Source organism: Neopsephotus bourkii, unplaced genomic scaffold, assembly GCF_033783945.1.
Source record: "Neopsephotus bourkii isolate Nb327-2 ecotype Australia unplaced genomic scaffold, CSIRO-AGI_Nbou_v1 NB_1825, whole genome shotgun sequence".
In the NCBI taxonomy this organism is placed as follows: domain Eukaryota; kingdom Metazoa; phylum Chordata; class Aves; order Psittaciformes; family Psittacidae; genus Neopsephotus; species Neopsephotus bourkii.
In genome coordinates, this window is record NW_026902298.1 from 6703552 (window position 1) to 6727388 (window position 23837).

Below are 23837 nucleotides of genomic sequence, written 5' to 3' on the forward strand. Positions count from 1 at the left end.
TCCTCTCGCATCCTCCTTCCCTTTGCAGTAAGCAGCCGCTGCCCTGTCCCTCCCGAGCCCGCCGGGCCCTACCCCAGCCCCGCCGCCTTCCCCTCAGCCCCTCTGCAGCCCTCGCCGCCCCTCCAGCACCCATCCGGAGCCGGTGACCGCCCCTACCCCGACGCCTGCCTTGAGCCGTGGCCGTCCCGTCCCGCCCTAGACTCCCGCTGCCTTCCCGCCTCGCCCTGCCGCCCTTCGCGTTACCGCGGCGACGGGAGAAGCCGCCCGGCACCGTCCACAACGGGCTCTGGGAGCGGCGGGCAGGGGAGGCCATGGGCGGGAGCCGGGGCAGCGGGGGAGATCGGGCTGTGGAGCCCATCCCGCGGCCGTAGAGACATCGAGGGAGAAAAGAGCGACGGGGGGAGCGCGGCAGGTAACGAGAGCGGAGGGGCAGCCGCGGGTCCGGGACGTGCCCTGAGTGCCCCGGTCTCGTCAGGTGCCCGGCACAGCCAGGGCTGCTCCGGTTCCTGTGCTCTGTGGAGCCGAGGGTGATGGTGCTGTGGCAATGTCACCTCCAGTGCTGGTCCCTGTTAGAGCCATGACTGCCCTGTGGCAGTGTCACCTCCGGTGCTGGGTGCTCTATTAGAGCCATGACTGCCCTGTGGCAGTGTCACCTCCGGTGCTGGTCCCTGTTAGAACCATGACTGCCCTGTGGCAGTGTCACCTCAGGTGCTGGGTGCCCTGTTAGAGCCATGACTGCCCTGTGGCAGTGTCACCTCGGGTGCTGGTCCCTGTTAGAGCCATGACTGCCCTGTAGCAATGTCACCTCGGGTGCTGGTCCCTGTTAGAGCCATGACTGCCCTGTGGCAATGTCACCCCGGGTGCTGGGTGCCCTGTTAGAGCCATGACTGCCCTGTGGCAATGTCACCTCGGGTGCTGGTCCCTGTTAGAGCCATGACTGCCATGTGGCACTGTCACCTCCGGTGCTGGTCCCTGTTAGAGCCATGACTGCCCTGTGGCAGTGTCACCTCCAGTGCTGGTCCCTGTTAGAGCCATGACTGCCCTGTGGCAGTGTCACCTCGGGTGCTGGGTGCCCTGTTAGAGCCATGACTGCCCTGTCGCACTGCCACCTCGGGTACTGGGTGCCCTGTTAGAGCCATGACTGCCCTGTGGCACTGCCACCTCGGGTACTGGGTGCCCTGTTAGAGCCACGACTGCCCTGTGGCAGTGTCACCTTGGGTGCTGGGTGCCCTGTTAGAGCCATGACTGCCCTGTGGCAATGTCACCTCGGTGCTGGGTGCTCTATTAGAGCCATGACTGCCCTGTGGCAATGTCACCTCCAGTGCTGGTCCCTGTTAGAGCCATGACTGCCCTGTGGCACTGTCACCTCCGGTGCTGGTCCCTATTAGAGCTATGACTGCCCTGTGGCAATGTCACCTCCGGTGCTGGGTGCTCTATTAGAGCCATGACTGCCCTGTGGCAATGTTACCTCCGGTGCTGGGTGCCCTATTAGAGCCATGACTGCCCTGTGGCAATGTCACCTCGGGTGCTGGTCTCTGTTAGAGCCATGACTGCCCTGTGGCAGTGTCACCTCGGGTGCTGGTCCCTGTTAGATCCATGACTGCCCTGTGGCAGTGTCACCTCCAGTGCTGGTCCCTGTTAGAGCCATGACTGCCCTGTGGCAGTGTCACCTCGGGTGCTGGGTGCCCTGTTAGAGCCATGACTGCCCTGTCGCACTGCCACCTCGGGTACTGGGTGCCCTGTTAGAGCCATGACTGCCCTGTGGCACTGCCACCTCGGGTACTGGGTGCCCTGTTAGAGCCACGACTGCCCTGTGGCAGTGTCACCTTGGGTGCTGGGTGCCCTGTTAGAGCCATGACTGCCCTGTGGCAATGTCACCTCGGTGCTGGGTGCTCTATTAGAGCCATGACTGCCCTGTGGCAATGTCACCTCCAGTGCTGGTCCCTGTTAGAGCCATGACTGCCCTGTGGCACTGTCACCTCCGGTGCTGGTCCCTGTTAGAGCCATGACTGCCCTGTGGCAGTGTCACCTCCGGTGCTGGTCCCTGTTAGAGCCATGACTGCCCTGTGGCACTGTCACCTCCGGTGCTGGTCCCTGTTAGAGCCATGACTGCCCTGTGGCAGTGTCACCTCCGGTGCTGGTCCCTGTTAGAGCCATGACTGCCCTGTGGCAATGTCACCTCCGGTGCTGGGTGCTCTATTAGAGCCATGACTGCCCTGTGGCACTGTCACCTCCGGTGCTGGGCCCTGTTAGAGCCATGACTGCCCTGTGGCACTGTCACCTCCGGTGCTGGGTGCTCTATTAGAGCCATGACTGCCCTGTGGCACTGTCACCTCCGGTGCTGGTCCCTATTAGAGCCATGACTGCCCTGTGGCAATGTCACCTCCGGTGCTGGGTGCTCTATTAGAGCCATGACTGCCCTGTGGCAATGTCACCTCCGGTGCTGGGTGCCTTATTAGAGCCATGACTGCCCTGTGGCACTGTCACCTCCGGTGCTGGTCCCTATTAGAGCCATGACTGCCCTGTGGCAATGTCACCTCCGGTGCTGGGTGCTCTATTAGAGCCATGACTGCCCTGTGGTAGTGTCACTTCGGGTGCTGGGTGCCCTATTAGAGCCATGACTGCCCTGTGGCAATGTCACCTCCGGTGCTGGGTGCCCTATTAGAGCCATGACTGCCCTGTGGCAGTGTCACCTCGGGTGCTGGTCCCTGTTAGAGCCATGACTGCCATGTGGCAGTGTCACCTCAGGTGCTGGGTGCCTTGTTAGAGCCATGACTACCATGTGGCAGTGTCACCTCGGGTGCTGGGTGCCCTGTTAGAGCCATGACTGCCCTGTGGCAATGTCACCTCGGGTGCTGGGTGCCCTGTTAGAGCCTTGAGTGCCCTGTGGCAGTGTCACCTCGGGTGCTGGTCCCTGTTAGAGCCATGACTGCCCTGTGGCAGTGTCACCTCCGGTGCTGGCGCCCTGTGGAGCCAAGGCTGCAGTGCCATGTGGCAGAGTCCACACATCTGTCTGTACTGGTATCCATGCCTTTGGGAGCCCCTCTGCTAACCACCACGAGGAATTAGGGCTTTAATGTGCCTGGTTCCTGTTCTCACATGCCAGGCTTGCCCGCATCTTTGTGTACAGCTGAACCCACACAACTGGAGTGGCCCCAGCAGCAGCCTTTTTCTGATCTTTCTGCCAAGGTACTTGTGTATCAGTGTTGTGGCTGATGAGTTAAGCAACGAATCATCAATAGGAGTCCAAAATTGCATTGGAGAGCAACTATAGCCTGGGTATAGATTAATTGGGGTGTGGTGATGAATGCAGCCATAGATCTAGGACATATTTACATTTATATGTTCCAATGTGTCTTGGCATATCACTGACATTACACAATGGAGAATGACCCAAAGCAGATTTCCCTGGATGGAAATCCAGGGTTATCCTCAAGCTAGCACCTGTCTAGTATCTCAGTGCTGCACTGAGTGCAAGAGCTGCTGACAGTGAGCTGACCTAACTTCGGAAGTTTTCATTTTGCGCATTCCAGGCTGTAATTAGAGCTACATTCCCCTGTTGTTTGCAGTGGAAGAATCACAGAAACTGAAAGGAAAGCACAGAACTACCCAGTATGCACTACTTGGCCATGTAAATGCATGCATTTAAGTATCTGAATTACGTAGTTTTGTTATTTCAACAGCTTAAAACAACGAAGAATAGCATGGAGCAGGACTTAGAAGCATTTCAGGAACAAGCTGTCACTAAGTAAGTAATGACTTAGTGTCTGGGAATTGAATATACAATGAGATTGAGCTATGAGGGTTTATTAAAAAATGTGAAACATAAAATATTACTGATTTTAGAAGCAAATTATTATTTTTCAATTTCTTCTGCTGCTTTCTATGCAAACTAGAGAGATTAGTGATAATTAAGACAGCAAACCTTATTGCTTTAGGCAATAATTACAGACAGTTATTTCTTTTATTTATTCATACCTGAACAAAAGGGGGAAAATGCAAGTTATGTGGGGTTTATTAAGATATTAAGAAATGGCATTTGAAACTGTTTTAAAAAATAGTTGAAGCTGCTGGGCTACAGCAGCTCTTAAAACATTCAAAAATCTTAAAAACAAGGCTATTGATTGCTAAAGCCCTAGTCTTATATTGCACAGGTAAGAACCACAGAAGTTCTTTCTAATTATTAAGTGCGTTTTTCACCACACCATGATCATCACTTTTGACATAATCCAAGGTTACTTATTTAGTGCTATCTAAAAAAACCATTAGTACAGCACAAGATCTTTCTAAAGAAGTGTAAAAATGGGTGAGATTTTATATAATACCTCATCATGTCCAGACTGATCAAGGAACACAACAATATAAAAAGTACTTCCCCATATAAATTAATATTTAGCTATTATAATTTGTAAATAAACTTATTACCCATTTTTCATAGAATCATAGAATAGTTTAATCTATCATTATTACCAGAAGCAGTCCAAGGTAATACGACAATATGACACATATTAAGCGTAAAGTATTTCATAAAATAGCAGAATACATGTTCTATCACATCTTATTCTGGACCAAGAAAGTTTTAATGGGAGTTGAAAGTGTGCTCTCTTATACTGAAGAACAATGTGTGCACTTCTCATGATAGGAAAAGATTGCTGCAGTAAAGTATTATGTTCTGAACAATGTGTCCCTATTTATGGCTCTAAGGGGCATCCTTTTTGTTAGTGATATGATTGGTAAATACAGTCATATAAAACTTGAATTTTAAAAATAATCAAAATATCACTATTCTTTGGGTACTATTTTAACATGTCAGAAGCCAGTTTCAGGAGTTCAGATTCTGCCTTGCCTTTGTTGTAATTGACACATGGGAAATTTCAGGTTATTGCAGATGAATCTAGAAAGTGATTTGTCTCATCATAAAACAGCTATTCTCAGTAGCTGTTTATTTCCATGAACTGTAAAACAAACCTGGAAGAGTAGTTTGAAACACACATCTAATGGCAGGAGATACTCATTTCAGTTTATGCCGAGAGTATTCCAGAGACAATGCAGATAGCTTTACAATTTGGGAAGGTGGTTGAATAATGCTGGTGGAAATCATGACAATTACATCCCAGCTGCAAGAACTCGTAAGTCACAAATTATCCATCCACAGCTGTATATGATTCTGTATGGCTGAAAATTGTTAAATAAATTTGGTTTAATTTGTGTAATGGAATTTTGGGATAGAAGATTCTAAAGGATTATTGTATCACAAGATCTTTATATATTTCCTACTTTAAAAGCAAGTTTAAAGAATATAAAATGAATCAATATTGTTCCAGAAGCTGGGTTAAGGATCAAAAGCAAATGAATGAACTATGTAAGATGGAAATCTTTGTTAACGTTGTTCTGCATAAGTTTTGCTTGTTTAGCCTAAATATGGCCATACATATTTTCCTATTTGTCAGCAAACCTGAGTAATAAGGGAGGAAGGCATGAAAGAAAGACTGACAGCATGAGCCAAACATTTCTTTAAATGTCAGTTTCTAAATTACAACTTTATTCTAAAGTGTGTGGACAATAATAATCTCTCTGTGTCTATTGAGAAACAATCAGAAAAATACAGATCTGTGCAGAACTCCAAATAAAAGGACAGATAAATAGAGTTAGAAAGGCCTAACTAGTGCAAAATCATTTGTGATAAAGTCTCAGAGCCTTTCACATTAGCAAAATTTGTTATATGGATTTTGGGTTGTCTAAATTTGAAAGCATTTAGATTTTACATTAAGATAGTCATTAATCACAGAAGAATATTAATATTTCTCTTTTCACCAATATGGAGAGAGAATAAAACAAGTCTAAGAGCTTGTCTATGTCACTTTAAAATGGAGATATCTCTTAAGTGTTTTGAGCTGTTTCAAAGTAAATGCAGCTAAGCAAAAAAGAGCTGCCACTTGCTCAAGTACAAGTCATTACTTCCATGTATTAGAATCAATTTGATGTACGCCTTCAGCAAAGTGGGAATGCTGAATGCATATGAGTAAAAGACCATAAGCATACTACTTCACTTTATGGGAATACTTGTTCCTTTGTGTGTTTGTTTACCTGATGACATATTAAATAAAATATATCAGTTTTCCATATTTTCCACATTCCACATCCAGTGATCACAGAATCATAGAATGGTTTGGGCTGGAAGGGACCTTAAGATCACCTAGTTCCAACCTCCCTGCCAGTAATTAAAAATAATTACAGCAGCTAGTAGTATCTCTATGCTAGTAGGTGGGGATAACTACCAAAGACATCCCTATGCAGATCTGTTTGTAATACCACAACCACAATACAGAGTAGTTCTGGTAGTAGAACACCAGCAGTAATTGACAGCTTCAGGTACAGCTTTCCTTTTTCAGCTGCAGCTGTACCTACAGGATCTAAGTAAGGAATTAGAGAGAGAAGCTGAAGATAGACTGAGAAGCTATTTAGGAAGGGTTTTTTTCTTCAACACTCCCTTTTATATGTTGGTGGTTCTATGTTTAAGAAGCATGCGAGAGCTGTTGAGAGAAAATTTTCTAGCCACAGCTGCAGGACTTGCTTTCTTTGGGATAATCTGAAGGAGACAGGTGAAACTGAAGAGGGAAAGATGTCAGCCATGACATCTGAAAGGGTATCTGAAAGGGTAACCAGATAATCCACGCTCGAAGTTGCATTTGCACTTGCATAACAATCTTTAGATGATACATGTGACGTGTAATAAGGTGCCTGTTTCTGAAGGGTAAAATCAGGTAGCTGAGTCATTGCTAGTGGTTCACCAAAGTGTTGCCACCTGACATTACATGAGGCTGGAAGGGCACATCCTTAGAGCAATACCAAAGAAAAGGTAGTCCTGATGCATTGTCATTTCATCTTCTGTTTTCAAAATCCCATTTTATATTCCACCCAGAGGGAATCAAAGCTTACTGCATCATTAATGCTATTTTGAGATGAGTTTCAGGCCCTCGGAGGGGGAGCATTTTTGTTTTGTGATCTGTACATCACAGTGTAATACTTGCTTGCACTTTGGTTATTATCATTCTGTGACTCATATTAATTTTTTAAGATGGCATTGCTAACAGTTTTAACATTAAAAAGATATTAAGATGTATATTTGCATTTAAAAAGTCTTTCCAAGCTTAGCATAATGGTGAAGTTTTAAGGCTTTGTTGATAAAAAAGTTTTAAAGAATTTTATGACAGAAACTCATGTTGAGTTTTAATTATAATATTGTAAATCCAACAAATTTGCTCCATTTTCCTGTAGCAATTATCAAAACAAGCAATATGCACCACTTAAGAACAAATATATATATATTCAATAGACAACTACCTATGCTAAGGAACTCTTTTTCTAGTGTAGTGCAGTCAGAAGTTGAGCATGCAGGGCATGAAACACAGGGTGGGTGGGACCAGTGCTTGACCCAGAGCACAACCTACAGACAGGGGATTTCAACATGAGCACGAGAAGGGCAGACTTTTGGAGAGCTGGCTTCACTGCTGCAATATGAAACATTACCACAAAAGAAAGGAAGCATTTTCATGCTAGCATTCACACAAGATGGTGGCATCAACTACCAGGAGTAAAAGCAGCTGCTTATATGAAGTCTTGTTTTGCACAGTCACTTAAAGTGAGGAGCACGTTAGCTGGCTTACATGTTCTTCAGCACTGTGCTGGCAGCCCGCTCAGAAGTTGAAGGCTCACTGGCAAGAGGGATATTGCCTCTGAACACATGGCTCTGTGTTTGGTTAAGTGCAGTTCTGCTAAAGTAGAGCTCCTAATTGCTTGGCACATTCTCTTTTGTCCCCAAAAAAACATATGCGAGATTGCAATGTTCGTGACACAAAATGACATTCTTTGCTAATTTTGGATACTGCAAGCCTCTCCAACACTTCCTAGGATGAAGCAGATACAGGCACACTGCTGTGCTTTTTATCATTAACCCTTTCCTAGGTTCCTGCTTCATTATTCACATGCTGCATGGTCTTTTGTCTCTGTGTGACTGTCTCTATGGCAATTATTTCATAAAATAATAGCTATGCTCATTTTAAGAAAATAGCTATGCCCATTTTAATGAACCATTGTGCCATAGAGATATTAGAATGGCTGCAAACTGATTAGCGATCAGAAAGGCACTTCCTGTGCACACAGAGGTGCACAGAGGTGTGTACCATCAGCAGTCAAGAGAATACATAGCATTTAAGTTTTTATAAATGAAAGAACCAATTCAATTATAACCAGTAGCCATCACTTTTACCTTGGGGGAAAATGCCAGCGAGATAAGTAATATTATTAAAAGGAAAATGGAGCATGTCATAACTCAAAATGATGTCACAGCATTCTGAGACTATTTTAAGTGAAGAAACTCATTTTACAGAAGGCTAAATTTATTATCAATCATGAAAAGTAATAGGTTACAATACAATTTTTTTTTTTGCATCAGTTTAGCTATCAGGAGGGATAGTTAATAAATTTATAAAAGAATACGACTGTTGGCTTTATCAACAGGGAATTCAATACAGGCTTCTAATCAAAACAAAAAAAAAAAAAGTAAGAAGAGACTCAAAAATTATGCAGCAGTATCAGGAAATAGAAATGTAGATTAAACTTCAGTTGTACAATGAATGCTATGTAACTTGCTCTAGGTGGCTCTGCCTTGGCAGAGGGGTTGGACTGGATGATGCCCAAAGTTCCCTTTCAACCCTAATGACCCTGTGATTCTGTGACTACACTATGACAAATGCAAAAAGTGAAGATAAAGCAGATGTACCACTGAGTTTACTAACAGTGTAACTGGTTGAGATAAGGGTAAGAGAGTTGACAGTGGGGAAACAACTGATTATATTTGTACCTTCATTTAGATATGGCAATAATTGGATACACTAACCTCTAAATAGCTGCAAAGGGAAATATGCAGAAATTTGCACAAAGATCAGATCATGCCATTGATACGAGTAATTTTAAGATTTTAAATGGGAATATATTTTTCATGGCCAAGATGTGGTTGCAATGACTAAAGAATATGTGACAAAGATAAGATAAAAGTGTGTCTTCTACAAAAATTAATAAAGCTGTATATTAAGGTAACAGAAATTGAATCTCTTATTTAGGAAAAAAAAGTAAAGCAACTAAAACTAGAACAGGTAAGGACAAAGGTATTAGAAAAGCTCTAAAAAAGAAATGAGAAAGAAGTTGAAAAGTTTATCAACAATTAACTTGTTAGAACAGGATGTGCAGGCAAGAGATTGTAAAACAATTGTGGGGGAACTGAATGTTTACAAAAAGTGAAATGAAAGATATGCTACCCCTCAAAAGTTTAAAACTCAACACATTAATCCACTGGTTAAAAACAGTCAGGCAAAGGTTTTCTTTTGCTCCAGTGAGATACGTGATTAGTATAAAATTATCTACAGCCAATGTTCTGTGTATGACTTTCCCAAAACCAAATTAAGTTGATAAATGACACAAAGCAAGTGATACAGTAGTAAGTCTGCTAAAGACTTTTATCAGAAACATTGTCTGAACTAATTCTGATATAGAATTAATATCTCAATTTAAGCAAACTGAGATTAAATTAAAGTCTTCAGTGATTGAGAAATAACAGATTGGTTTGGTGATGTGTAATTAATCACAGGGATACAAAATAAACTTGACTTTTTTTTTCCAAATGACTAGATGGAAATAAAGTTTTATAGAAAATTTATGGGCTCCTATACATTGTGAAGCAATTTGTTCAATAGCTCAGCCTTCTTTGCAGCAGTTCAAAAGCACCTCTGAATGTTAATGGAATAAAATTCCCCTTCTTTATTTTATGGGGAGGAATTAGGCAAGAGTGTACATTGTCTCATATATCACTTTTCCCAAACTCTAGAATTCCAGGTTAATTCGATAAGAAGAAGTAAATTAGGAAAACAAACAGGAACATTTCAATAAACATTTTTAATTATGACATAAAAATAAAAAAATCAAACTGGAATTTTTCCCAGGAAGATGAACGGATCTGTAAGTTCTAGAAAGAGTCTGACTTTTAAATAAATAATTGCAAATGCAAAATGCCAGCTGTAAATGTACAGGTTGAGGGAAGCTAGCAGCTCATAAAACAATTGAGCTTAACTGGGCAATCGAGTTCAGTAAAGAAATGTCATATACCCTGGAAAGACTGTATCCTTTTGATGTGAAATTGCCATTTTCTAAAATAAAATGTTCTAGAGAGTAGAAAGAATTATACAGTCTCTTTCATAAAAAAAGTATCCAGAACCAAATTTCCTATAGTCTGTAACTTTCTTATTTCATTTTTTTTATTTCTATTCATCATCAAATACAAAGTTGGTATCGAATGGCTTTAGAATAAAGAAATCTCCATGCTAAAGTTCAGATACTTTGTATATATGTGCTAAATGGTATACATCAGCTGATTTAAACATTGCTTCACACTGTCCAGACAAAGGAATTTTCTAATATAGCATAAATTCACCGCACATCATTATTCTGCTACTTAGGACACATCATATTCCAAAAGCAACAGAGTAAGACATTTCCTATTATTGATAATGAAGTTGTAATGCAGGGGATGCATTCCAAGTTTAACCTCAGAACTTTGGAAAAAAAATTAAATGTATATGTTGAAGATATTATACAGATCTCTATGAAATCCACCACACAGCCCCCAAAGAGAAGTTCTTTTTCAAAATGCACTTCTGTGCTTTGTAGTAGAATAAAACCTTGCTATTATTATACAAGTCACCTTGTTATGTAAGTCCATTTTCTACACACAAAATGGGAAAACAGTGTAAAGTTGAACTAGCAATTAAGAATTGTGCTTCGCTTTAAAGCTGGCTGTTTAATAACAAACTGCTTTCATCCTTATCCCATCTTACTGGGAAGTCCTGTGCCCAGTAGCAACTTAATATTCAGCTCTCCTACCCTTGTTCATTGAGGTTTGGGCCTGGATACTTTCAACTCAACTTACGCTTGCTTCACAGTTCATCCCTGAAGAAGTAAAAGGATATCAAACAGCATTTAAGCTAGACAAATAGTTCAGAATATGCTAAATACTCTGATTTTGACTTCAGGCAAACTTAAGATGGATGAAGTGAGATTCTACCTGCATTTGAAGGCATCATTTAATGTTCTCATTTCTTTCATCCTGATATTGAAAAAGTAATTATTTCCATTAGAATTAAAATAAAATCTTAGAAATGTAACTAAAAAAAAATAGTTTTCTCCCTTATTCTGTATTTGAAAAAATAAATCTCTTTGTTTTACATTATTAGAACTTCTGCATGTGAAACTGAACTTCCGGAACTAGTTCATCAAATTGATATTGTGGTAAACAGCAAGAAAGTGGAATGGGAAAGGAAGATGAAAGCTTTAGAAGCAAAGATGGATATCCAGAATCAAGAATTAGCAAGTGCCCAAAGCGAACTGGATCAAAAAGGTCAAGAGGTATTTAAGAATATCACATTCTATAAAGAAAGTATTTATTCTGGTGGTTAGTTAATAGTATGCTCTAAATGCTCTATAAGAGGATGTGTTTGTTCTAGCATGTAAAAATACCAAACACCCTCTAAAGGTCACTAATTATCCTTAGTGTTATGCTTTAAAGTGTGCTTCTGTTCCAAAAAGTGATTGTAAAAATGTCATTGAAAGTCTTATATTCCTTCTGTTTCCCTAAAGACTAAATTGAATATCCTCAGTTTACCAGTAAAAAGATAATGTGATGTTTTTTCTAAATGCCAACACTTCTAGTTTCATCAGAAGTTTTAAATAGAAATGTACAGTTCAAAAAGTTTCAGAAAATTACATCTTTGTATTTCCTGTTTACATCTGATTATTATTATTTTATGTGATATACTGTCTTTATATAATAATTTTATTATTAATAGTGAAGATCCAAATTGTATCACCACTTAGACTTGCTTATCAAACTGACAGCCCCAGTGTACCTGAAGTTGCCCGTACTTCACAGTCTTGTCTTCTGAATATTCATTTAGAAGCATCAGTAAATCCTAGCACAACATTCAGTTCTAGTTCAAGACATCTGAAGTTAGGTGTTTACAGTTGGGCATCATCGTGTGAGCTAAGTGTCTGAACTGCCAGAGGGAGTTTTGAAAATGAAATAACTCTCCCTAATGAGCAATTAGGAACTTGCCCTTAGTCACTGCAGCCAGTGGAGCCAAGAGAATAATTCACCTAATCCAGTCCTTAAAGCATCAATTTATTTGCCTGTATGGAGATGTTACCTGAAATATTTTTGCATATTCTACCTATCTTCCATCTGCTCTCACCTGAAAAATATAGATGTCATGTATGCTCTTTGTCATATTTCTCAGGTCTCTGTGCAACGCAGGTAATTCAAGATATCTCAAATGGTACTGTACTTAGGGAGCTGAAATGAGACTACAGTATCTCCCAGTAATTTGGACATAACAAGTTGAAAGTCATTAATAGGGTTGTATAAGCCATTCAAGCAAAACTTGCTTAATGGAGCACAGCAGTTCCTTCATAAAGTTGGGTCAGAAAAACTGCATTAAATGGTCTTTCATGACAGACTCATACAGTATTATCATTAAGTCATAGCATAAGCGTAATCCCTAACTTGATTTTGACACGATGTGGGTTTGTGGTGTCCAGTTTTATTATTAAGTTACTGAATGAGTATATATTTTTAGCATCTACCTTTTAAGCACATGCCTGCTTTCAAAGTTTCAAATTACTAATCCAAAAGTGATATACTTTGAAACACTTCAGAAAAGGTAAGTTTGAATACTTATTGTAACTGTAGGTGAGACTACTTCAACAGAAAATGGAAGACTTACAGAAAACTAAATATGAAATGGCTCGGCATTATGAAATTCAGCTTCAATCATTGAAATCTGAGGTAAGAAAACTGTCAATTTCATGATTTTATGATTGTGCTATAAAGAACCTAATGCCTAATGGTATAGATGTACCTTTATGGATTTGGGAAAGATGAATCATGTCATACAAATGATAATGACTTCAGCTTCTTACCAGGCTCCAGTATCATTTCTGTAGTGACATCTCCAAATTCTTTCGATGGATTTTGATGTGATTGCAACATCTGTTATAATGACAGACACTTGATGTCCTGACTAATAAACCAAAACCTTGGTGAATGAATAAAATACATAATTAGATTCAGGTCAGTAAGATTCTGATGCACATCAGGAATATTTAGACTTAAACTGCTCTCATCATGTCTTTGCCACAAAGGTTTAGTTTGCCTGATTTACAGGGATTATTGATGTGGTCTGATAGCTCTCCATAAGGGAACATAGTATCAAAACTAGAGTAACTTGGATTATTAATGTTGGGAATTTGGTTTGGCTTTATTTATTTCAGAGTGTACTTGCAGCCCAGAAAAGTAACCATATTCTGAGCTGCATCAAAAGACATATGGCCAGCAGGTCAAGGGAGATGATTCTCCCCCTCTATTCCCCACCTGGAGTGTTGTGTTTAGCTCTGGGGTCTGTAGCACAGGAAAGACAGGACCTATTAGAGCAGGTCCAGAGGAGAGCCACAGAGATGATCAGGGGACTGGAGCATCTCTCCTGTGATGAAAGGCTGAGGGAGTTTAGGCTGTTTAGCCTGGAGAAGGGAAGGCTCTGGGAAGACCTTATTGCAGCTTTTCAGTACTTAATGAGGGCTTATAAGAAAGAAGGGGAGAGACTTTTTGCCAGGGCCTGTAGTAACAGAAGGACCAAGGTTTTTAAACTGAAAGACAGGAGATTTAAACTGTACATAAGGAAGAATATTTATTTCTTTTAAATGAGCATGCTGAGGCACTGTCACAGGGTGCCCAGAGAAGCTGTGGCCGCTCCATCCCCTGGCAGTGTTCAAGGGGAGGCTGGACAGGGCTTGGAGCAAGCTGGTCTAGTGGAAAGTGTTGCGGTCTGGTGGAAGCCTGTTGCAGGGGGCTTGAAGTAGACAATCTTTAAATGCCCCTTCCAACTCAAACCATTCTATCATTCTATGATTCTGACTGTATTTGGCTGTGTTTGTCCTGTGTCTGTACTTTTGTCTCTTCATTATTTTCCACTTTAATCATGAATCTAAGTTCTTAGCAAACTTCAATCTATTCTGTTTTGCAGATTTTAACAAGTTAACATGCACAATTCTACATTGGTTTTTTTGTTTACTTTTCCTTCTATTCTACTGTTTCCTTTACTAGATTCTCCTACCAGGGATTTAGTGTTAATTCAAAATTCCCAGTCATCAAACTTACCATGGGATCAATGGATTGCATGAATTGGATATCATTCTATTCATTTAGAGGTGATAACAGCACCCAAATCCATAAAATGAATAAATGTATAGCTAACTTTTAAGTGCATGTTCTCTTTATTATTTTCTTTATATATGAAAATCGATTTGGCAAATAGCTCTGTGTGTAAGCAGTAAATGCTTTGGTTGTTATATAATTAACACATTTTGCGAAGTACCTAGAAATAAAAGCTATTTTATAATTGACACAAATTACAGGAAAAGAGACAATATCTTAGCATGATCACTGAAAAGACAAACACCATACAATGAAAAAGGGTGACTTTTTACATGGCAGTTGTAAAGTACTCTTAGCAATGCAGAACTATCCTCCAAAATACAGCAGATCTCTTTTCTCATCCTTTTTCACATTTGCTGAAGTATTTTTCATGCAAGTTTTATTTATCATAAGCTAAAAATTGGTTTATGTTACCTGTTATTGCTCAGAACTTCACTGAAAGGGAACTTTTGGAAACTGAAACTTTCAGAATGTTGATTGTGACACTGTTCATTACCTGTAAGTCCTTTCCTTGGGTCAGTACAATCTGTTTCCTCTGTGTTGTTTTTTTTTTACCTTGGGTCAGTACGATCTGTTTTCTCTGTGGTTTTTTTTAACAATCTTATACCTCCTAATCCACAAGCTTCTCTTTGTTCCTGGAGTTTTCTCCGAATCACTGTAAACCTGGTTATACTTCATGCCAGGCTTCTGCATTTTACTCATCACTCAGGCCACCTAACCTTTCTTTGAATTTCCTGGTTGCTTCTTCTTTTATCTTTATGCAACAAGTTTGTATTTCTAGCTCTTAAGAATACACATCACTTTCCCAATCTGTGTGTCCAAACATTTCCTTTCTATCAGTCATTCTGTTTATTTTACCAAAGGTTCCTGCAGTGATGCCATTTGCATTTTTTTTTCCAATTCCCATTTGTCTCCTTTCACCATACCGTATTTCTTCATGAAATATCCACCCAGAAAAGTGCCTAAGTTAGGAGGCCGGCCTAGATTCTGTATGTGATGAACAGAAAACTTGCCTGTCAAAACAATTCCAGCTCATTCCAGAAAAATTCTGTGACAGACAGTAGGTCTATTTTGCTCTGCTCCTCCAGCTTTTGCCACATCTCCTTATTCAGTTTCTTCCTTAAATTACAGTGCTGTGGTGTCTACAATACAATGACTTCAGTTTCCCTGACTCTGAGCTGCACAAACTCATACCTAAAGTCTCAAGCTTCCCTGAAAATACCAAATTTCCTTTGTCTCTTTCGGTTCTTACCGTCACTTGAAAGTTAGACCTCCTTCTCTGCTGTATAATCTTAAAAGCTAAAATTTAGTTTTGCACTAACTGGTGTGTTACTATTTACTAGTAACATTGTATTTTTCTCTGCAGATGTATTCTTAAAATCCTTCCCAATTTTCGTTCCTTCCTAATTTTGGTAGAAATAAGATCTCTTTTTCTCACTCTCAGAATGCTAGTCTCTTCTGAACAAATTTCTCTGTTATACTCCTGCTTCTGTGGTCCTCTGTGGTTTTTAACCTTGCTCCTGATAAAAGCAGCTGTTTAATAACCAACATTCTCACTGAATTGATTGTGTGTCTTTTGGATGAAGAAAAATCAGTGTTTTTCTTGTACTGGGGAAATAATTCCTGCTGCACTCGTTCAAATATACAACACTTTCATAATTAAATAGCAAAAATTTTAGGGGTTTATCTTCATTACTTTTCTCCATAACTTTTGTCAATATTGTTTGGTAGTTATTATCCTTTTGAAAATGACAGAAATTCTTCAGCAAAAGAATAAGAATCCATTCTTGCTCTAAGCACTTTGGCAACTAATTGCCTCACTTAGACGGTTAAAAGCTAGACGGCTATATCTGAGCTAGCTCAGGCTTCCTTTAGTATCAAGAAAATAGACACCCCTAGAATATAATTCATGTCAGTTTACAACAAGAATTTCAGATAACTGAAATGACTAAGCTTTTGAAGACAGCTTTTCTAATGCAGAGTAACTCAGGTTTGGATGGCTACTAAACTTAGATAAAATCTTCCACCCCAGAGCTCAGTAAAATGCCAGAACTCACTTGTGCTCTATGCAAAAAGAACGACTTGGATGTAATTTTTAAATCAAATATCTAGCATTACATTGAAGGAATCTTGGGTTTTAGTCTAGTTACTGATCATTATAGCATCCAGACAATAATGTGTGAAATATCCTACTTTCTTTAATTTAATATTAAAATAATTATATATTCTCATTTTGGATATTCTATTCCATTTTGGACTGGTTTGCTGAAGTGTTGGATCCTGTATTTCCTTACCTTTTCACATGAAGTCTAATAACTTCACATGAGTTTGCTCTTCCCAGGCAGTTCACATATTCCATAATATTCAAGAGCAAAACTCCTGTTATTTGAAAACGGATATATTTCTTCCAGAGTCAATGAGTTCCGTGTTGCTTGAACCTGGATATTCTGACCCATTTTAAATATTTTATCTTAACTGTGTTCTCTGGCAAGGTCAAATTCAAATATAGGCAGCTTCTCTGCAAGACTTTTCATTCTGTTTTAAAGATGGTATCTCAGCTCTGTAAGTACATGTTACTGGATTTACATTCAGAAATTCTAAGTTGGGCAAATCTGTCCCTGGATCTCCTGTTGTGGTATCATGGATTAAACCCAGCTGGTAACTCAGCACCATGCAGCGGCTTACTCATTCCTCCCCACCCCACACACCAGACGGATAGGGAAGACAATTGGAAGAAGGTAAAATCCATGGGTTGATGTAAGAACAGTTTAATATTGAAATAAATTAATATATAATGGTAATAGAAATCATAATAATAATAGGAGAAAGCAAGGAAGAGGAATAAAATTCAGGAAACCCAAGCGATGCACAATGCAATTGCTCACTACCCGCTGACTGATACCCAGCCAGATCTGAGCAGCGATCAGTCCCTTCTGGGTAACTCCCCCCCTAGTTTATATACTTGGTATGATGTGCTGTGGTATGGAATATCCCTTCAGCTAGTTTGGGTCAGGTGTCCTGTCTCTGTTCCCTCCTGTCTTCTTGTACCACTCCTCACTGGCAGAGCATGAGAGACTGAAGTGTCCTTGATTTAGAGTTAAGCACTACCTAGTAACAACTAAAACACCAGTGTGTTATCAGCATTATTCTCAGACTAAATCCAAAACACAGCACTGCACCAGCTACTAGGAAGAAAATTAACTCTATCCCAGCCTCCCTATTTCATGAAACCTTGTAGTCTAGGGCAATCTATCTTCTGGTCATCTTTTAAATTCTTTTTTGCTGTTCCCTAGTATGAGTTCCCAAAATCATCTCAAATGTCTCTAGGAAGTTTCCAGATGATTTTTAAACTCCAGTTTCTATTCTGTATCTTTTCTGGACTACTCTGACCATCTTTGTTATCTGCACAGATCTCAATTGCTCATTCCTCATCTGTTTAATAGGATTCAATTCCATTTCCAATTACTTCCTTGGAAGTGATTTCTTTTCCAGACAGAAGTTCACTTGAGCAGTTAACAAAAACATGAGATTTTATGGATTTTATTTGCCTAGTCAAATAACTGGGCAAACAAAATCCATAAAATTATGTTAGAGTCAGAATTTTTAAGTCATATATATCTGAATCTAAAAGAACATAACAACATGATCGGTGTTCATAGTTGTCAGCTTTGACAAGAACATTCTTCACAAAGTTCTTTCACTCAGCATCCATCAAGACCATATCTTTAGTGCTTCCTTGGTCAATATCCTTGATTTTCTTGGTTTTTTTTTTTATTTCAAACCCAGATGTACACATCTCTACCAGTAAATGTCAGTTTGCTGTGTCAAGCCTGTTAATGGTCATAGTCCCTTTGCTTGTGCAGTATAGCTCACTGTTGATCAGACTGGCTGTTTTTCTGAAGAAGCTGCTTCCTTCTGAAGAGAGTGGTACTTCTACTAGTCCCCTCCCTTCTCTGCCTCTGACTCCTTTGCCTCTTGACTCTCAAGCCTTGCTTCCATGGTAAGATCCATAGGCAGAGCTTAGTGTCTAATTCCCGTAGACACTCTTTGGCACTTAATAATTCAAGAAGAATGCAGTCATCACACATAACATTTCAACTATGTTCATGATAAAAAACATTTAAGTTTAAAATGCATTAATGCTAATCCTTCATCTGGGTAGTGAAGCACCCTTTAAAAATGTCAACACAAGGTGGCAGTAAACAAGTATGGAACATTCCATATAGACGTATCCACTACGTCTAAACGACACTGGGCAACAGTGCCATAAAGGACTTTAGAAGAAATAAGTAGCTGTCAGATTAACACATGTGAACAGTTAGTTAACATTCATATGAAAGCTTACTCTTGTTCATCTTTAATAAATTCACCTTATTGATTGACTCTTTTTACACTGATTAAATATTTAGAATGCTGAAGCTGAAGTTGGGGATTATAGTTTAAGGAAAAATTTGGCTAAGTGGTTATCTTTGATAGATTCTGCATGTTCAACTCTGCTTTCATTTTTAGCTTTCAAAGTTGACACATAGCTATGAAAAGCTACGGTTACATCAGTTAAAACAAAAAAAGGTTGAAAGTAGAGAAAAATGTGAGGAAAGGATAGAGACACCAACTGAACTGAGCAATTTATACAAGAAACTGCAGGTAAGAATATTTTGTTATTTTATTCTAATCTTAATGTGGCTTTAGAACTAATTTGTGGCTTACAGTTGTGAACTTTAATTTCCTGATAATTGTACAAAAATTATATCATTTGCTTGCTCTGACAAGAAAAGGTGCATAATTAATATTCAGGTTTTATTCTTTTATCCAAGTTTTATTAGGCTTTTTAGTAGTTCTATGAATAAATATATATGATTTTCTTCATAAGTGTAATTATAAATTGATTTTATTTTTTCCTGATTACTAGATATATTAACCTGGATTATATTATCCTGTACCGGATAATATAATCTCATGAGGCATGAGATCTTTTACATATGCAGGGTACAGTCATGTAATTCCTACCATTAATTCAATTTTTATAGATCTCAGGACAACCTCAACCATGTAGGGCTAGGTAAGACAGGATTTAGTGTTGGAAAACTGTTTATTACACACATCTCAGTACAGGCTGGGGGATGAGTACCCCAGAGGAGAAGGATGTAAGCATACTTGCCTGTCTTCTATGTTATTCCACAAGATACAGGACTAACCTCTGCAATCTTCAGATGACTTTGCCCACATAACAGGACACATCCTAGACACATTCTAGCTTTATATAATGTTGCTGTCTCTTCCGCATGGAAGAGTCCTTACAATCAGAAGGGCTACTACACTTTGGACTGCAGCACAGCGGCCAACATCTGCTAATATAAGTATAATAAATGGGTTATACATATATCACTGACTAAATATATCACTACTGGGAAGCTATCTGATCCAGCTAATTTGAGAATAACCTTCGTCAAAATTAAGATGTGAAAATAATGTAACACAATGCTGTAATTTGATTAATTATGCAGTATGAAAAATGTGTGCTTGGAATATATTCAGCAAATTCTAGTATTCAGAAAATAATTAGCATGTTGAAAACCTACTAAGATCAGCTGTGCTTTAGTAAGGCCTTGAACCAGCAGTCCTCATTAAGAAGTCTGAAACTCCATTTGTATCATACCTTGTAAAAAGGGATGATGTTTATAGGTTTAAAATGCCAAAGCAGATATGAGGAAAGCTGTAAGAGAGGATTTGTATTAATATATCATAAAGCCATATGTTTGGTTGGTTGGAAGGGACTTTAAAATCATCTGTTTCCAACCCCCCTGCCATGGGACACCGTCCACTAGACCAGATTGCTCCAAGCCCTGTCCAACCTGACCTTGAACACCGCCAGGGATGGGGTAGCCACAGCTTCTCTGGGCAACCTGTGCCAGGGCCTCACTACCCTTGTAGTGAAGACTTTCTTCCTACAGTCTAATCTAAATCTCCCCTCTCTCAGGTTAAAGCCATTCTTGTCTTATTTCTACATGCCCTTGTAAAAAATCCGTCAACAGATTTCTTATAGGTCCCCTTTAGGCACTGGGAGTTGCTCTAAGGTCTCCCCAGAGCCTTCTCTACTTGAGGCTGAACGACCACAGCGCTCTCAGCCTGTATCCATAGCTGAGGTACTCCAGCCCTCAGAGCATCTTTGTGGCCTCCTCTGAACTCACTTGAGCAGGTCCACGTCCCTCTTATGCTGGGTCTTCAGAGTTGAACTGAGTACCCCAGGTGGTGTCCGCTATATGTTGGAAAGCAATCAATTTTGCTTTAGCAAATCGATTTAGGACATAAAATCTTATTTTCTTAATTTGGGAAATACACTAGTATAGGACAATTGTAAAAAAATCATCTATCATTTTGAAATCAACATTTCTATTCTGGAAAAGGAAGTTCTTATAACAGATTATAAGTATTACAGCTTTCATTGTATAAAACAGTATACTGTTAATTTGGTTAATTCTTCAAAATAAAAGAACAACAGCTCTAGTAACTGGAGTTCTGTGTGTTTTGTAGGATACTGCCTTTAAAGTCTATTCGTGAACGTATAAGATCTGGTACTATTTAAGAGCAAATTCAAACACACTGTATATAGGGATATAAATGCAAATACAAACCCAGTACTGAATAAATTTGATATGATAGAATTTCTTTATCAAGTTTTTGATAAAGCTAGGTGAACTTGGAACCAGAAGCAGCAAATGTAAAGAGAGCAAGAAATAAAACTTGTTCACAGTAGCTGCTGTCCAATTTGGTAAAATAAACCTGTACATTAAAGGTTTGAGTTCCTGCTGATTACTGTACTTGACACTGATATAGCTTTAAAGTCACAGGAACTGCCCTCCACTAAAATGAGTGTATTATAGTCATAACTCCAAGATCTACAGCACTGGAAGTCATTTAAAATATTTTATCATTTTTATACAATTATTAACACCCTTTTTTTCAGATTAACAATCCTTAAGACTTTTTTTTCTGGTGGGGATGACTGGATGGCTGTATCATTTGTATCATTGCTCTTTTTTATTCCTTTCCAAAATTATGGAAAGATTATGTGTTAATTAAACAACTGGATTTTTCTTAGAACTATACAAATTGGAAAGTTATTTAGATCAAGATTTTCACCCTGTAATTACTAGCCTTGTTTTGCTGTCTTCCAGGAATTTAAGGCAAAATCAAGAGAATGGGATAAGACGGGGACAATCTGCCAAAATTATCTTGATTATTTAGATGCTCAACAAAAATCATTGTCCAAGAAATATAATTTATTTCAGGTAAAATTCTTATCTTTCTGCTTTAGGAAGAAAATGATCTGTTAGCTCAGCTATGGCTATTTTGTCTTAATCTAAACAAATCTGAACACCACTAAGCTTACAGTGAATCTGACAATACATGGATATATTGGTAGTGAATACATTGCTTTAGGCAAGGAAGGCCTTCAGGTAAGGCATGTTAAGTTTTCCCTTTTAAATATAGCTTGGGGATAATTTTACCTTTTATGCTATTTACTAATATGCAATTAATTGTGATGACAAGTTATTGAAAAGTATCTTACCAAATAAGAAGTGCATGCCATTGCTAGCTTGAATCAAATACAAAGTTCCCTCAAATCTAAGAAAGCCCCCCTTTTTTTTAGGATCATAACTATATATTAATATCATTTATGCAAAACATAGTTTCTATATGCTACTTCAAAATCACAACTTGGAGTTGTTTGTTAGATCACTTACCCCTTTTTTATCATACTCTTCAGTTTGAAGTTATCATTCAGCTCTTGCCTGACTTCCTGATCATTTTATACTCGCCAATTTTCTATTACTTTTTTTAGACAGCTTATTGATCTAGCATATTTTTATTTTTTTAATTCCTTCCAATGCAGAACAGAAAATTGATTTAATGATGTCTTGATGACCTATCCTGCTCTAAAATAATTTTAGAAAATAACTTACAAGTGAACTGGGCCACAAGACAGGTTGAAAATTAACTAAGGGGAAGCCAATTACATTGCTGACTGATAATCCTCTTTTCCACTGTTACCAAGATCATTGGATCTTAATCTATTGAAACACTTTCATAACAATTCCTAAGAGAATCTTAATATTTCCAAGGATGGCAGTTAAGGTTTGGGTTTTGATGCTGAAAGCATTATATTGTATCTCTAACTTCCTTACAAATGTGTTAAAGGAGCAAGACTTTGACTAGACCAAACTAGAAGGATGCATGTTGGTTATTTGGGTAGACAAGTCAAAGTACAGTACTCACAATGTTCATTCACATTTTTCTGTTGAGGCTTTCACTGATGTCAGCAAACATTCCTTGAAGACAGTTTTTTTCACAACTGTAACATAATACTGACTACTTTATCAAACAGAAGCCTGATGGACTGTTCTGAAAGCATTAACTGGTGCTGTGTCTTTGTCTGAAATTCCTCTTTTCTGAGGTCTTTGATTTCCAGCTGGAGTCTGGAGTGCACTGTATTTTTCACGGGATGTTTTAACATTTTGGTATGTCAGACTCCGTAACTTGATGTCAAGGGGACCTTAATTTGTCAACTATAGAAATGAAACTTACCTGCAAATTTGTTTTGGCTTTCATTTGATATGCAGCCAGTGGTCAGTTCTACTTGGGTGTTCAGACAACCAAATTATGGGAACATCAAAAACTGTCTAAAGCATGTCTTTTTGCAGTCCTTGTCAATGACGTATGGCATTTGTAACCCTATTTATTTTTAATACACATTTTCTTGCTCACTTGATCTCTGCATATGAAATATGGTTTCCAGGTTATATTTTGTTGTCATTTTTTGGTGAATTCTCAGTCTTCTGAAAAATTACTGCTGCTTGTTAATGTCCCAGTAGAGGTATCTATGTGGATAAGTTTTTAAACAGCAAACCCAGTTACCATAGTAATTATGATTCTTCATGAGACCTGTGAGTTCACAAATCCTGGCAATACCAGTTTTGTGAAGGTTTTGTCTTAGGATTTTAATTAGTACACCAAACTGAATGGAGTGTGGGACTCTGCAGAACGTGCAGGTGAATCTTCCCCAAGTTTAAGGATAATGATATCAAAGTACAGTTCCTGTAGTAACTGAGCTGTTTATACATGAACTATGTAATGGTAGCCTCTAGTCAAAGGTTAATACCTATCCTGAGGCGTGCACACACACACAACTCCTACTGAGTTCAATGAATCAAAGAAGGACGTTTCTTTCAAATTATTTTTTATAGGTAACTGCCTTGTGTAGGTCGTCAGAATCACCTTTTCCACATTGGAGGCTAATTAACATTAAGTACTAGGGAAATACACAGCAGAGGAGAAACATCCTTGAAAAAATTCTGTGCCCTTCAAAGTCTCTGAAACACTTTTTTAACTGAGGACAAGGAACGTGAGACTAAATAAAGGAAGAATCCTTTAGAGAAGTTATGCAAGCTGTTTCAATTGTGCCGTCTTTTCTGAGCAGATCCTGGTGAAGATGGAAATAGCTTATGTTTTAAATAGGAAT

General features: G+C 39.2%; 1 protein-coding gene across 1 annotated transcript in view; it reads left to right on the top strand.

Moving 5' to 3' along the window:
- Positions 1–230: 230 nt before the first annotated feature.
- The window catches only part of DEUP1 (deuterosome assembly protein 1), a 48302-nt gene continuing 24695 nt past the window's right edge, over positions 231–23837 (top strand). The window contains exons 1-6 of the mRNA XM_061343813.1: positions 231–412; positions 3684–3748; positions 11286–11457; positions 12797–12892; positions 18827–18961; positions 21493–21606. Coding sequence (XP_061199797.1) covers positions 3705–3748; positions 11286–11457; positions 12797–12892; positions 18827–18961; positions 21493–21606 — 561 coding nt within the window. The 5' untranslated portion in view covers positions 231–412; positions 3684–3704. The remainder of the gene's footprint in view (positions 413–3683; positions 3749–11285; positions 11458–12796; positions 12893–18826; positions 18962–21492; positions 21607–23837) is intronic.